Below are 17383 nucleotides of genomic sequence, written 5' to 3'. Positions count from 1 at the left end.
TCTTGGCCACCAGTAACTCTAGAACGGGTAAGGCGTTTGTTGAATCGCCATTTTTTTCTTTGCTTATCTTTAATTATAGATTCATCATGTTTTGTAACAATGTGAGGGATTAAGATTGGGATAGCCTAGACAAATAAAGAAATCAGCCACAAATAATAAACTATTGTTGAAATTAAACAAACATTAATATACTGTAAACCTGTAGAGGAGTCAATATTAGAAGTATATTTCTAGTAGTTGTGGGGCTATAATCAAAAAAATTTTTGGGGGATTTATCAAGCCTATCATGTTCTTCTAAAGGTTTATTTTGCATTGTTCATTATTAATGACTGATATATCAATATTTGAACAATTATAAAGAGGAAATAAGATGGGGATAGTTAACTAAAGTAAAAACAAAACAATTTTCAAGTTAATTATACCATTCGGAGAGTCCAATTGGCAAATTAAAAAAAAATAGGAAACTTGTGAATAGATATAGAGTAATTTAAATAATATAAATACAGCAGTATGTATTTTGTTTTAGAATAAATGTAAAATTCTAAAGATAGACAACCCCGTTTTGTCTTTTTTATTGAGTTATACAAAATAATTAGTAAAAATAAAAAGAAGTATTGTTAAAAAGGTAGAATCCTTAAGAATAAATATATAATTTTAATTGAATAAAAAAAATATTGTATTATATATATCGATTTTTTGGATAGATATAAAATCCTATATAAAATTATTTATAATAAAAATAATGTACTTATTTTTTGGTGAGTTATACAAAATAATAAGCATGGAGTATAGAGCAATTGTGGATCTGACAAAAGGCAAGCTTTTAAAAAAGTAAGAACCTTAAAAATTGATATATTAATTTTGTAAAATACTAAAAATCAGAGACCTGCAGAGGTACCATTTGAACGGCCCGGCCCGGCCCGATTTTAAATTTTTTAGGCCCGGCCCGGATATTTAAAAAAAAATTTTTACGGCCCGGCCCGGATTTAAAAATTTAAGGCCCGGCCCGGATATTTTTTAAAAAAATTTTTTACGGCCCGGCCCGGATTTAAAAATTTCAGGCCCGGCTCGGAATTTTTTAAAATTATATTCGACCTGGTATATACAAAAATTCACCTATGAGGTATTTTACCATATTTTTCAGGGAGTATTATCGCTTATTATTTAAAAAATACATGTAAAAGGCTAATATTTTGAGAATATTATATTGAATTTATAAAAATTATAAAACTGTTATTTATAAAAATGGATATTTTGAGCATATACTATATTTTATATTGCATTTATAAAAATAAAACTAATATTCATAAAAATGGTAATAATATTTGTCATATACAATATTTTATATTACATTTAAAAAAACAAAAACTATTATTTAATTTATAAAAGTGGAAAATATTTTGAGAATATAATATATTGTATTTAATTTACTATTTAATTTATAAAATAAAAATAAATCGCTATTTAAAAAAATGCATGTATTATAAATAGTATTTTGAAAATATAATCTAATTGCAGAATATTAATATAATTTATTTTATAATATAAATTTTTAACAAAAGAAGATAATTGTATTATATAATATTGTAAAAAAAAATAATGAAAAATGATGGATTAAAAACTTTAATGACTCAAGGCAAATATAATAAATGCAATAAATATTTGACATTTTGCAAAGTATAAAACCAGCATGATTGACGAAACCCTATACTCAAGAAAGATATTAAAACACAAATTATCATGAAGAAAGAGAAGCATATCTACCCTTTCAGGTTGAAGATTACTTCTTCTTTCTTCAAGAATTCTCCCAGTAGTGGAAAAATTCCGCTCACAGCTTGCACTTAAAGCAGGAATTGCCAATTTTGCTAAAATTGGAAATTCGCTTTGATGAGCCGCCCACCACTCTACAAATTATCCACCTTAAATGTTTTATCTATTATTTATGTAATTATAATATTCATCATCGGGTATTGACATATTACCAGAATTACCATCGCCCCATTTGTCATAAAACGATTCAGTTTGTTTAATAACAGTCGTAATTTGACTGGTCGATGGTATTTCATTTACTTCCTGAGCCTCTTGTAATTTAATATAATCTTTTATATAGTTTTCCGTCATCTTGCGATCTGTCCCTGACTACATACGTAATTGCTTGAATTTGGGACAGAGAAAAAGAGAAATAAAATTATACTTGTGTAAAACAAATTTTTCAATTAAAAAATGCTTTATATTAAGTAAAATTAATTTTATTTCTCCTTTTTCGCTTTGAAAGGTATTACAAACTTCAAGAAGTGATATTCCTTTATTTGATTGTTTTGGTAAAATATATTCTAAAAATTTAGATATGAATTATAAAAAAATATATTAATAATACTTGAATATTGGGGCTTATTTAAGATATTCCTTTATTTGATTGTTTTGGTAAAATAAAAATTTAGATATGAATTATAAAAAAATATATTAATACTTTGAATAAATTTGCAGGAAATTAATAATTAGATCGATCTGTGGGTTGTTAGGTAGTGTTAACCATCACCCAATATTATATTAATCATAACTATAATATAATATAATCTTATAACCATTAACTCATAATGTAAAAATTTTTATAAAAAATATTAAGGCCCGGCCCGGCCCGGCTTTAACAATCTTAGGGCCGGCCCGGATATGCTTAAAAAAATTTTTTTTAGGCCCGGCCCGGGTATATTTAAAAAATTTAAAATACGGTCCGGCCCTGCTCGGGCCGGGTTTAGGGCCGGGCCTGCAGGTCTCTGCTAAAAATAATGTACTTTGGATATTTTTCTTTTAGTTAGACAAAATATTCATCAGAGATAAAAGGGCATATTGTGCGGCCTGACAAAATGGATAGCTTTAAAAATACGTAGGGTGCTTAAAATAGATATATAAATTTATTTAAATTATAAAAAATATTATATTAAGTATTGTAAATGGAAAGAAAATAGGGAAATTAAAAGGGAAAGGAAGCTAAAGAGAAAGTAAATTAAAAAGTTTGAGAAAGGTGAAGATATTAAAAGAAATTAAAAGGGAAGGAAAGGAAAGGAAAATAGAATAGTTTTTTAAATTTTTTATCAGGCTGATTTTTAACATATTATTTGAGACTATTGTTAAAATAATTAATGTTAGTGACATCTTCAATAATGATATATATGTTGTCGGCGTAGCATAGCCAGTCTACATTTTGTAGGTTACTGGTATTTGTGATATCACTAATTAGTAGATTGAAAATGGGGGTGGCACATCCTTGTTTTATACCACAATTTTGTTTAAAAAAAGGTTGGGTTAATCTTTTGTGTTTTGAAACTATTTTCATAAATATTCATAATAATTTTGAATGTGTGTAGCTGGAATGGGAAAGTTTAAATTATTGATGTTATACTTTTTCTAAACTAAGGGTGTATGATGATTGTTTGATTTGTAAAAACTCATTTTTATAAATTAAAAATATTATTTATCCTTATTTTGCTTTTCTTCTCAAAATAAATATGGGCTGAATTAATAATTGAATGATATTTATTTTTTATTATCAACCCTTGTAAAAACTCATTTTAATAAATAAAAAATAATAATTTACCAGGATAATAGTAGCTTAATCAGCATCTGTACAATCATTAAGAGAGGTTAAGACAGGGCTTGTTATCTAAAATAAAAACATAAGAATAATTTTAAAAATATTAATGTATTAAACCTGATGAGGAATCAATATTAGGTTTAACTCTCTAGAAAGAGTGGGAATATCATCAGAAGCTAAAATTGATGTATTCTAAATGTAAAAAAAAATTTAAGCATTTATAATTTAATTTACTTGAAAGAATTAAATGATATTTATTTTCTTAGCCCTTGTAAAAACTCATTTTTAGGAAAATAAGGGTGTATGATTGTTTGATTTGTAAAAACTTATTTTTATAAATAAAAAATATTATTTACCCTTTCTTCTCAAAATGAATATGGGTTGAATTAATGATTGAATGATATTTAATTTTTGATATCATAAATTAAAAATATTATTTACCAGGATTATAGTTGCTTTATTTGAGTCTTGCTTTCTTGGATTTTCTTCTCAAAATATTTCACCTATAAAAAAAGTAAATAAATAAATTTTTTTAATAAATTATAAATATTATTTACCAGGATATTATTTGAGTCTTGCTTTTATAAAAAATAAATAAATTATAGCGATGACATGACGTGAGGACCTCGGAAAAATATAATATAGATAATAAATTTTTTATTTACACATAGGGATTATATTTATTGATACCAATTTGTTTAAATATGGTAGGTTCACAGACAAACTTGTATTTTATCATATGATTATGAGAAGTTTTGTATCATGATAAACACTGATTTCCATCGCATTGTAATGTCTTTCTATAGAAAATATCGAAGCTTGATATTCGCAGCAGATTTCACAATATTTTACTAACTCTTTTACACTTAGAAGATATTTCAAATACTTAGTTATCAAAAGATTTTGCATCATATATATAATTCTACCCCCTTCTTCCCCCACTCCCCTCATTTCTTATACCACATTAAAATTAGAACAACGGAATTCCAAATACAAACTACCCATTTTAATTTCAATGCCAATCTTGAGTTTTAACCCCTTCCCCTGTGGTAAAAAGTCCTGTTTAACATTGTTTGAATGGTTAAGCGTCTTTTTATTATTGTTAGTCGGTCTATAGATCTGGTTATAAGCAAGTATAATTATCATTAAAATTTAAATTTCTTCGTATCATTAGGGCTAATGTTGGGAGGGGGAGGTGGTGGGTGTTTCTTAATAAAAAAATTTTCATGATTAAAGCAATATTTTTATTTTCCAGCATAACATAAGGATTTTTATTATCTACGCTTGAGACAGATATCTTACTTTTCTTATATATTTTTTATAGGGCCTTGCTTTCTACTGTAAAAAGTGGAATCATAAATGATAAGTTCGCTTCAGCTTGTTTAATTGATTTTAATATCCGTCAATGCTTGCTTTTAAAACTTTTATTTTAAATCTTTCTAAACCTCTTTTAGTCTTGAAGAATACACATTTAAAAAATATGAAAGCATAGAAAATGTAAAAAAGAGATATTTTTCACCTTTCGATTTTTTAGGGTTGTATCTACTCCTTGAAGTACAACTCACAAAGTAAATATTTTATTCCATTAAATTTTCCCATCTTCATAGATGATAGTAACGTCCAATCACTATTATCGCCACTCTAATGAAATTTATGACATTTATCAGATTAATAAAATATAGCAACTGAACTGAAATGGAAATATACTATAATTTGTATTAAAAATAGCTGTTATTTTTAATAATATATGAAACATGTTCAATTCATTCAATTTTATCTCTACTTATATTTATTATATTTCTATATCCATTTTTATACAATTTTGTCTTTGATCACATAATTAGAAAAAAGACTCGTCAGGAAGCAAGAACTTAGCAAAAATCAATTAAGGAAATTAATAATCTATTTTTTTCCCAATTCCTGAGTCACAATATTGGCAATTTCATCATCAGAGATTACACGAATTAAGTACTGAGATGGATAGCAATTCAATTCGACAATCTACCTATGATGCTGAATATTGTTTAATGTCTTGTTGTGATTTTAGCGAAGGTAGAACGATTATTTACAGTTATTTATTTCTATATTTATTCACAATAAGTATCTTTCATTGACATTTTATTTAGTATATAACCATAAGGTGAAACTTAATTACAAATAACGATATATAATTACACGTTAATGGATGGGTGTGTACATAATACATTAGGAAGTTAAACAACACCTATTATTTTAATCGTAAATATATATATATATTCATATCTAACTGGCAAATATAATATATAATATGATAAAATATTACAATATATTACTTCTTTACTACATTTCCCCCTACGTTAATTGAGAGATGTCTATATCTCTTCAATTATTCGTTTTGGAGGCTTATGTGTCCGCCCTTGCATTGGGGTCTCACACTCTGTCTGATCGCTGTCAGCGATCACGCGCTCCGTCGTATCTGATATCAAACGGTCCCTTAGCTGGTCAGCATGTTTTCGTATTACACGATATGGGGTCTTGACTACATAGGAATATAATCCCTTTCTATCCTGAATCATCCCTTCTCTCCAACCCTTAGTGGTTTCATTCCTTACCCACACATGCTGACCAACGTCAAATTCCCTAAAATTGGAATGTGTATCACGTTCTTGATTTTGTTTATCATTGGCTTTATCAATCTCCTTTCCAACCTCTGGTCTAACCCAAAATCACTTCTTTAAAATCGTTATCATTTCCTTCGCCGATGTGTTTCTCATCAGGTCTACCTCAACCCATTTTGAGTATGTATCTACTCCAACTAGCCAATATAAAGAGTCAACCGGTCCCGCAAAATCTAGATGTATACGCTCCCATGGCTCTTAATGGATGGGTGTGCACATAATAAATTAGGAAGTTAAACAACACCTATTATATTAATCGTAAATATATATATATAATCATATCTAACTGGCAAATATAATATATAATATGATAAAATATTGCAATAGATTACTTCTTTACTACAGTGATAAGCTTTGACCTTGTCTTTTTGATTAAACAATAAGAGAACTTCATACAAATTTATTATCAAAAAATGCTTATCAAGTTCATACTAAATCCCTCACTAATTAAAGCATGCTTTGTCAAAGAATAATATAAATTCGAGGTCTACTTATCTGTTTGGCTCAATATTTTAAATGCAAATTTTATTTGTTTCGGCCAAAGCTCCATCCAAAATCTTTATTTTAAGGAGCCTAGCCATAATTTTAAATTTTAGGCCTGAGCCTGTCCTGTCCCAAATTCAATTGAAAAATATAACTAAACACATATTTAAACAATCAATTAAAATAAAAATTTAATTCCTTTACCCTAATCTTTAGAGAAATCTATTTTATTGCTTAGAATCTTTTTTATATTTTTTGAGTCAAAAAATCAAAAGCCTTAACCCTATTTAAAAAAAAATATTTTTAGACCCAAGCCCGACTTTAACTTAATTTCCAGGTTCAACTAAAAACTGTAGTTTTCATCAAACTCCATTCCCGATATCGCAACTGATGTTAATTATTTAAGATAATGCATTCGCGACAATGAATTCGCGATAATGCATTCGCGATAATACATTTGCGATAATGCATTTGCGATGATGCATTCGCGCTAATACATTCGCGCTAATACATTCGCGATAATGCATTCACTATAATATTTTTGCTGTATTATACTCGCTATAATACATTAGCGGCAATGCGTTCGCTATAATACATTCGCGATAATGCATTCGCGGTAATGAATTCGCTATAATATCTTATATAGAAACCTTCAATTGACGGTTTTGATTTTTTAGGTAGGACAAAATTATGGTGCTTCTATTAAATCAAAAATATTGGTTTCTCTATAAATATGTGGAACCCCAAATAGAGATCGGCACTTTTCGACACTCAATATATTAAAGCCATCGCATACATCTAAATGTGTATCATTAGAGATTAATTAATTCTTACTTATCTATATTAAAAAGATTTATGAATAAAATTTGTATAATAAAATAGAAAGAAAATTATATTTAGAATAGTTTTCCTAAACGCAGAACGAACGGAAATGTGACATATTTTTTACCCAAACAACTGGTTTAGAATCAAGATTCTCGTCCGTCATATTATATCCATAAGGGTAAAGTTAAGAACTTTTCTATAGGCTAATTTAGGTAGCTGACATATAAATGCAATATATAAAAATTTAAAAAATGGTTGGTTCAGTTTAGATTCTCTTTAATAACGGTTAATACATATTTAATAAATCGTTCTTGATATGAACTAAAAAGATTTTACAAAAAAACCATTGTTGAAACAAATAAAGTCATAAAATACAACAAATAAACTGAATTGTATTATTAAAATGTTAATTTTGATATATTTTTCAAATCCCGCATAAATTTCTTGAACTCTATAATTGTCCCATATATAATATTTCGCTATAAAATCAAGATGTAGAAAATAATTCTCTACAAAATAATTCTCTACAATGATGTAATTCTCTACAAAATAATTCTCTACAATGTGATTCTCTACAAAATAATTCTCTATAAAAGTAATTCTCTTTAAAATCATTCTTTATAAACAACATTCTCTATAAAATCATTCTCTATAAAATCATTCTCTATGAAGTCATTCTCTATTAAGGACCTTCTCTATAAAATAATTCTCTATAAAAGTAATTCTCTTTAAAATCATTCTCTATAAACAACATTCTCTATAAAATCATTCTCTTTGAAGTCCTTCTCTATTAAGGACCTTCTCTATAAAACTCTTTAAAATCATTCTCTATAATCGACATTCTCTATAAAACCATTCTCTATAAACGGCATTCTCTATAAAATCATTCTCTATAAATTAATTCTCTATAAAAATTATTCTCTGTATAAAACATTCTCTATAAAACATTCTCTATAAACTACATTCTCTATAAAACAATTATCTATAAATGCATTCTCTATAATTGTTTTCTCTATAAATGTTTCTCTATAAAATACATTCTCTATAATGGTTTCGGACCAACTTACTAAATAAGATAAGATTCAAAACGTGATTGCGAACGATCGCGATTTAACAGCTGATTGATTTTTAAAATCTGTTTATGAGATCAATTTTTATTCATTAATAATAATTTTATCTTTAATTCAATTAATAATAATAATTTAAGAAATAATGATTTTAATAAAGAAAAATTGATCTCATAAACAGATTTTAAATAACTGTTAGCTGTTAAATCGCGATCGCAATCGCGCCACTATGAATTCAATTAAAATAGACACATTTTTCTTCCAGCCAACAACTAATCATGGATGGGAGTTCAAAAAATTTTATCATAGTTAATATAAATTTTTTCCAATTTGCAATCTTAATTGCAGCTTGTCCACTAATAACCTTGTTTATTTGCATTTTTATATCAATATACTTTCATTCTGAGACTTCAACATTAACTCATTGTAAAGTAATTATTTCCTTTTTTCTTATTTAATTTAAATTATAAATCATAGGTTAAAAATATTTTACCATCATTAAGTGCTGCATTTGGTGATGAAAATCCAGAAAAATTTATATGGCAAATAGGAGTTGCTTTTCATTTAGGGCCTAGACTTTATGTTGGTTATTTATATAAAGGGCTTTATAATAGTTTATTGCAAGAGAAGTATTACACGCCTAGCAAAATTATATCAAAACATTATTATTATACAAATATCTGTAGGCTTGCGACATATTTATACTTTCAGGAAATAATATCTTTATCAATTTTAACATACATCAGTTCTTCGGATGATTTCAGTTTCATAAATCATTACTTCTTATAAATACTAATATAATTTTAGTGATACATGCTGCATCATTTACAGTGTTTATCATTAGTTCTATAATATACATGAAGATGTCATGTATAATATTCAGTCATTATACGTCCTTATTTTCGTTAAACAAGGTTAAACAACTAATTATTTTTATTATACTTATTAATTTATTTAGATTAAAATTTATTACTTTTTAAAATGTATTTTAAGGCTTAAATGATCTATCTATTATATAATGTGTTAATAAGTATTAAGAGGTCTTGTATATTGGGATTAGCCTATTTCTTATATCCTTTCTAGTTAATCAGTTTTATTTTATTGGATAAATATTAAAGAATATTAATTAAGATTATAACCAAAATAATACTATATAAGCCTGGAGATTTTTTTGCAGATGGTTGAAAGATTTGGACATCTATTTGCCAAATCTTGAGGCTTACATAATATTATCCTGGCTCTAATCTTAATAGAACAATCTTTAAAAATCAACTTGAATCAGGCTTTTTAACAACACTAGCTTACAGTTATATTTTTTATAAAAATAGTATTGGTTTTTCATTTTTTTATATAAAAATCATTTTTCCAAAAATTTTAAATTATAGTTGTTATTTTAAAAAGTATTAACTTTACAAATTTTTTTTCAAATTCTTGTATATAGTAATATATTGATTGTATATTTTTGAGGGGGAGAGTGGGGGGAGTGTATAGAGAGGGAATTTTTATTAGCCTAAAATTATATTTACAAGAGCATACAAATTTCCAAAAAGGGGTTTTCCTTTGTCCCTTACCTGACCTTGCCTATCAGGGTATCCCTGGTTATGAATTATATGACTTTTTGGGGAACTTTGTAAAAATATCCATAAAATTAGAAATTTTTTTAGCCTAAATGATTCATATTTGATATGTATTAGTAATAGGGAACTAGAAAAAAAGACACAATATATTAATCTTTGATGAATAAATGGTTATTTTATTTAGTTATTATTGAAATTATAATGATTCAAATATTTATATATAATATGATGATATATCCCAATTATCTTAATTTCAGGCATTGAAATAACAAGTTGATTATAATAAAATCTGAGTTTGCGCCAAAATTGGGAGGTCTGGTAACTCTGTTATACACTCATATCCATTTTGCTCTAAACGCTTCTATTTTTTAAAGCATTAATGGACTCATGATTGTATTTTTTTTTAAAGTATCTCTGTTTATTATTTTTGTTATTAATGAAAAAGTGAGAAGTATAAAAATGACCTATTACTATAAAACCTATATAAAATTCATAAAACTCGCCTAATCAAATTTAAAACTGTCCTCTTTCCTTCCTCCCCCACCCCTTCCTCACCTTTATATACACCTTTTTATGCACATATATTGTATTCATACAAAACTTGTAAATACATAAGCCTTCCTGGCCGAAGATTGCCCTCTCATCAACCTATGACTACCTTCCTTCTCATTCTCCACCATCCTGCCAAAGACTGGGACATATATTTGAATAAATAAAAAGCTCACATTTTCGGCAAATTCTTTAAATACATATTGAAATAATATAACAGATAATACATCTAATCTATAATGTTTTAAAAAAACATCTATTCATGCTAAATTTGAGTGTTTATATACCTGACAAGTTAATTAACCAGCAAATCTATACCATTCTTTGTTAGATCGGACTTCTGCCCCACTTAAGTTATCTCTTCTGTAACAATTGACAAATCAGAAAGTTCTATATCAGAATTATATAAGCTCAAGATCATTAAAAAATTCGGTAGTAATAAGTGATTTAAAAGGCCTTAAAATGTAGATGTTTTATAGGTAAAAGTATTAGTTGAGTAGTTACTCTTTTCTTAATGGACTAAATCTACCTTTTTAGCTAAAAACTATTCCCTCGACCTCATTTTATTTTAATTAATATTAACTTGAGACTCAATGCTTAATAGATTTTTTTCAGTAGTCCAGATTATGTCGACTTAGCCCATTTTTACTCTATCAAACTATAGTTAAAGCTTTAATTAAATGATCACATTCAGGGGTCTCACTAGTTTTATCTCAGGGGGCTCAAATTTTTTTAAAAAAAATTTAAAATTTTAAGCTAATATTATCCAAAATTACCTTCTTTTTTTATCAAACAAACATCTTTTTAATGGTATAAAAAAAAATTCAAAATTTTGAGCGGGCTCTTCAAATTTTTTAGGGGGTTCGAGCCCCTCCGCTCCTTCCCTCTCCTAATGACGCTACTGACTTATCATGTGTTATAAGGCCTCATATTCGTAATCAAGGACTTCTGCCATTGTGGGCGGCATGGCTCAAGATCGTCATTGAAATTAAAGGTGGGTATTTTTGAGTTGGGTTTGTTGCTAATTTTGATTTTTATAGGAATGGGGCAGGGGGTAATTCGTCGGGCTTAGATGGAATGGAGGTCGTTCATAATTAATCGAAATAAAATATTATCAATGAAATTTAACAAATATTTCACGGCATACTATAATGTTGTCAAATATATTATTACGCTATAATTGATAGGACTGTCTAAGGAATGAGAAAAAGAACGTTTTCGGGATCATTAGATTCATTCATAAATTAGCCCACTAATTGATGAGTTAAGATTTCGAAGCCATGTTTTGAAAAATTATTGTGCTATATTTTATGTTATCAGATACTTTTCCCTTGAAATAAAGAATTGAGCAGAAAATGTGAGCATATTTATAATTTGTGCGAAATGCTTAAATCTTCGAATGTACTCTTGGCGGTAAGAGCCGGAAAATAATCTTTTAATTTAACACTCAAACTATTAATTTGTATTTACAATGATAATTTAATTTTAATATATTATAGAACCACGCATTATCGTTAAAGTTGAAAAGAAAAATATCTAATTCAATCATTGTTATCATTATTTTAGCTGCTTATTTGTATAGAAGGCATAACACATTTTGCGAACCATATGGTAAATTTTAAATTAACATAAATTATCTTCTCGATTAATAATTATATTATTTTAGTTTATTCGTTATTCGCATTGTCCGAATATACATTCGTCATCTTGAACATCATCTTTCACGGCTTAGCAATATTAGATTTTGATTCTTATTGTGTATCATTTTTACCATCTCACGAAATAAGTGTATTACATAGAGTATAATAAATTATTTTATTATACTTAATATAAATAAATGTTGAAGTTTATTGTGATATGATTATTTATATTTAAATAAATTTGATTTCTTATTTTATTACATCAGTTTATATATCGGGTAGGCCGGGCGGATAGATCGAAAATTTAACATTAGAGTATCTCCCTCTAATTTATAACATTAAGAGGATAGGAAAGTTTATAGATGGAATTAAATTACCTATAGATTACGGAGATTATATATTAGATAGATATCAATACAATTTGTACTTGAAAAGGAGAATTTTTTAAATAAATTTTGTTAACAAATCAGAGATTTGAACGGTTATATATAAAGAGGTTCAGCTGCTTAAATCTTAAAGGTTCTGGTTCGGTTACGTTACGGTTTTCAAAAATAATAAAGGGTTTTTCGGGTTTTGAGATTTTTGTAATATTTTTTTATATCAAACTTAAATAAAAATATCGAAAAACCCAAAAATGTTAATTAAATTTTGAAATATACAAACATTAAATTATAACGGGAGTCATAAATATGATATATCGTCGGCCTAGAATTGGAGTGCTCCAAAGCTTATTGATCAATTTTGACTTTGGAAAAATATAATATTATTTAATCTAGTTTTTATATTTATATAGAAAAAATAAGTTATTATCCACCTAACTCAAAAATTTTGAAAATGTCGAGTGGAGCACTCCAATTCTAGACCGACGATATGTTAGCGGCAATGTGTTTATTCCGGTAATGTTATTTTTTCAACTTTAAATAATTTTTTGAGCGCGTTTTTTTAAATTTTATCGAAAATTTATTCCAGCATGTTTAGAATACCTCTATTAGGAATTGTAGATAAACCGTTAACTTTCGAGTTATTTATAATTTATATGCAAAATCTATGAAAAAACTAATATAAATTATTTTGAGTTCAAAAGTTCATGGCAAAATTGTCTGAAATTTATAGGGTAGCTATTCCAAACATAATTTCCGGTAAAATCAGATTTTTAAATTAAAAAAAAACGCGCTCAAAAAATGATTGAAAGTTGGAAAAATAACATTTTGCCAGAAAAAAAATTACCTCTTATATATATATATTCTTTTACATAAACAATAATAATTCTGGATAAACATAATTTTATTGATTATAATATATTTGATTAGATATAAATATTGTTTTGCATCTTCATATAATTTTATTAATTTTAATAATAAATTACATATATATTGTTTAGATCTTCATCTAACTGTTACAAGTTTAAAATTTAAAATACATTATTATCAGTAAATATTCAAATAAAGTAACCCATGACCGGAAATTTTTTTTTTTTTATCTAAATAAAAAATGTCTCTTGAGTTATATAAATTTTTATATTATCCTATAATAATATTTTCCACTTTAAGAGTTAAATTCAATTTTGTATAGGAGATTTTATTTACACAAACCATGTAATTAATTTCATTTTGAACATAAAATTGATCATCGAATAACGGAGAAAATTCTGATTCCCCATCATTGGGCAAGATAAAAAATAGAAAGTCTTTCAGTTAGAAAATTCAAACATCGGATAAAGAAGAAATTTCATATAATATTTCTAAAATAATTATATTTAATTTACCTTGAAATGCATGAAAAACAAAATATGGAGGCCCAAAGCTACTGCCCCGCCCACCAAGAGTATGCTAATTAATCCATTATCAAAAAGGATAAAAACAAAATATAGTTTCATATGGCAGCAAGAGACATTTTTAATAAAAATGATAAACAAATGTGATTAAACCATATGATTGTTTAAAAAAAGGATCAAATAAAATTGATAAGAAAATAACCCAATTAAAAAAAATTACATCAGATTAAGTATGCGGATATATCATTGTGTAAAAAAATAATCCATTAATATTGAATGAAAAGTAAACCAATTAAAAGGTATTATATTTGTTTCATATATAATAAATATATTACTTTTATTTTATAATATATGTGTGGGTGCATAGGGAGAGCCGTTGCCTCCGGATCGGTTAGGAGGTAAAATCTCAATCTCAAACCGATTCTGAACTCGAATTGGTCAGGCCGGATCACGGCCTGGATCGGCCGGGGGGGATAGATCTAAAATTTAACATTAGGTTAAATGGTCTCCTTAAATTAACATTAAGATGATAGGTTGATAGATAAGAAGATAGGAGAAACTTCTAGATTATGGAAACTATAAACAGGCTCTTAACGGGGGTGGGAATCTCCTCCATCGCAAATTTGCATGCTTTCATACATATCATTTTGAGTTAATAAAAGATTCTCCCCTACACATTCCCTACCCTCCCCCAAAAATATATACAATATATCAGTATAGAGAAAAATATGAAAGCAATTAAAATTATTATAAGTTAAAACTTTTTTAAAAAAAGCTATAATTTAATTTTTTTAAAAAAAAAACATTTATATATAAAAAAGTGAAAACCAAAAATTATTTTTTATAAAAATCTAATATAGCCAAAGGCCTAAAATAAGAGAACCTAAAGCCCTCCAATAAAATTTAGGGGGGAAAACCTCCATTCGCAGATTATAGGCCCAGGCCCAGCATTTGTTAGCTACGGAAATTTTATTATTAGAAGAAAGAAATTGCAATATTTTTTTAACCCGTTACTGGTTAACGGTGCATATATGCACCACCTCCTATATACCTTATTTTAACATAGTAGTTTTTATTTTAAAAATTAATAAAAAAGATTTTTATATAGTTCAGACATTGTACTTCAAAACTGGAAAAGAAAAATATGAAAAAAATATTTTTTTATGTCCCTAAGAAACCCTCAAACTTTGCGAATTTATGAGGTCTAAAATGCAAAATTTTCTAAGTGATCTCACAAGCATATTATAAAATTATTTCGATGAAAACTAGTGTGTATATATTCTTTATAGATATATCAATATTTATCAATCATTTTTGAATTTTTAAATAATTAAAATTTTTATAGATAACCACATAAAGTTGACTTGTGCATATATGCACCGTTAACCATCTAGCAGTATAAATTATTTAAAAAAATTCAAACAAATGAAATTTAACATAATGAATTATAATTTTTTACATTATACTTAAAACCACTACCATCACTAAGGGTGGTGGGAGGAGGGGTGGGTGGCTCGAGCCCCCTAAGAATTTTTTTTAAAAATTTTATACCCAAAAAAAGACCTTTTGAAAATAGTTAAAAAAATTTTTTTAGCCCCCTGAGATTAAATCGAATAATATATTGTTCCTATTATAATTTTTTATCCCGATCAAATTATATGAAATTATTAGGTTCATAAATATTCAAAAGTTTAAAATTATTTTTAGCCTCTTCCTTTCTGAAGATTTTATTTTATTTATATAAAATATTACCCACCTGTTTTGTCAATTCAATCAAAATTATCAAAATAATAGATGACTAATAAAAAAATCAAGATTCTACGAAAATAATTTGTCTAGATATTTAATTTTTAATAAATTTTTTTAATGAAACGTTTTCTAACAATTGAACAAGCGCTTGCTCAACTTTTTGAAGAGGAACCAATTGAAGAAAGAGATATGGTTATAATTCCGCCAAACCCCTCTGCAGTTAGTGATGAAGAAGATTTCGATGAAAATGACTTAACAAATGTCGGAGTTTTGCCTTCAGATACAGCTGGAGAATTGGAGATTCATAATTCAGTTGATGACGACCTTCCAGAACCATATTCTACAAGCAGCTATTCTCGAATTTCTCACAATTTAAAATGGAGAAAAACGGATGCAATATATTCTTCAAGCCCTTTCAATGGAGAAAAGGAAGATGTAATAAAACTTGAAAATGATTTACATGGTAAAAGTCCATCAGATATATTTTCTTTAATTTTCGACGAAGACTTATATTCCCTAATTGTAGAACAAAGTAATATTTATGCTAAACAAATGAATAGACCTAACATATGCATAACCATCCAAGATATTCAGAGATTTATTGGAATTCTATTATTTACTGGATATCATTCTCTCCCACAAGAAAGAATGTACTGGTCTAATGATAGCGATATTTCTATTCCAATAATCCGGGATACAATGACCCAATTACAATAAATATAAATATCCATTTGGCAGACAATACTAAAATAGATATACATGATAGATTTTATAAAGTTAGGCCTTATATTAATATATTGAATAATAAATTTCAGCAATTTGGAATTTTCAAACATCATTTATCAATAGATGAACAGATGATACCATATCGAGGAAGACATTCTTGCAAAATGTTCATAAAAGGAAAACCAATTAGATTTGGATACAAGTCTTGGATATTGGCTTCTTTCGACGGTTACGTATTCTCATTTGATATATATCAAGGAAAAAGCGAAAATAAATATGAATATGGATTAGGTGGAAATGTAATCATAAAATTATTAAAGGCATTGCAAAAACCAAATTATCATAAAATATATTTTGATAATTTCTTTACATCATTTAAACTCTTGTCATACTTAAAACAAATGGGATATTTTGCAACTTGAACTGTGAGGGACAATAGAATAGAGCATTGCTCAGTTGAATCTATAAAGGTTGTAGCAAAAAAAGATAGAGGATATTATGATTATAGGTTTGAAAAATTAAACGAAATATTTGTAGTTCGTTGGAATGATAATTCGGTGGTGACCGTTGCATCGACATGCCACACTATCTCTTTGCTTTCTAATGTTTCAAGGTATTCTAAGAAAATATCTTCTAAAATAAAAATTCCTCAGCCAAATATGGTAACTACAAACACATGGGTGGAGTTGATCTATGTGATAATCTAATATCTACATATAGAATAAAAATAAGAGGAAAAAAATG

At 27.0% G+C, this 17383-nt stretch overlaps 2 protein-coding genes across 3 annotated transcripts; both read left to right on the top strand.

Annotated features, from left to right (window-relative positions):
- The first annotated feature begins 8766 nt into the window (after positions 1-8766).
- LOC135929555 (post-GPI attachment to proteins factor 2-like) lies at positions 8767-12558 on the top strand. Of its 2 annotated transcripts, XM_065466194.1 has the most exons (6): positions 8767-9055; positions 9102-9253; positions 9311-9387; positions 9432-9538; positions 12250-12361; positions 12417-12558. In XM_065466194.1, exons 1-6 carry the CDS (start codon positions 8903-8905, stop codon positions 12554-12556), a joined length of 741 nt encoding a protein of 246 aa, XP_065322266.1. In that variant the 5' UTR covers positions 8767-8902; the 3' UTR covers positions 12557-12558. The 2 variants fall into 2 exon arrangements, with proteins under 2 accessions (XP_065322266.1, XP_065322265.1); XM_065466193.1 differs by having other exon boundaries at positions 9102-9387.
- A 3472-nt stretch (positions 12559-16030) lies between these two features.
- On the top strand, positions 16031-16630 carry LOC135930183 (piggyBac transposable element-derived protein 2-like). Its single transcript, XM_065466964.1, has one exon. It carries the CDS (start codon positions 16031-16033, stop codon positions 16628-16630), a length of 600 nt encoding a protein of 199 aa, XP_065323036.1.
- The last annotated feature ends 753 nt before the right edge of the window (positions 16631-17383 follow it).

Source organism: Gordionus sp. m RMFG-2023, chromosome 5 (genome assembly GCF_954871325.1).
Source record: "Gordionus sp. m RMFG-2023 chromosome 5, tfGorSpeb1-WG-v2, whole genome shotgun sequence".
Taxonomy (NCBI): Eukaryota; Metazoa; Nematomorpha; class Gordioida; order Chordodea; family Parachordodidae; genus Gordionus; species Gordionus sp. m RMFG-2023.
This window is presented reverse-complemented; position numbering and strand designations above follow the sequence as displayed.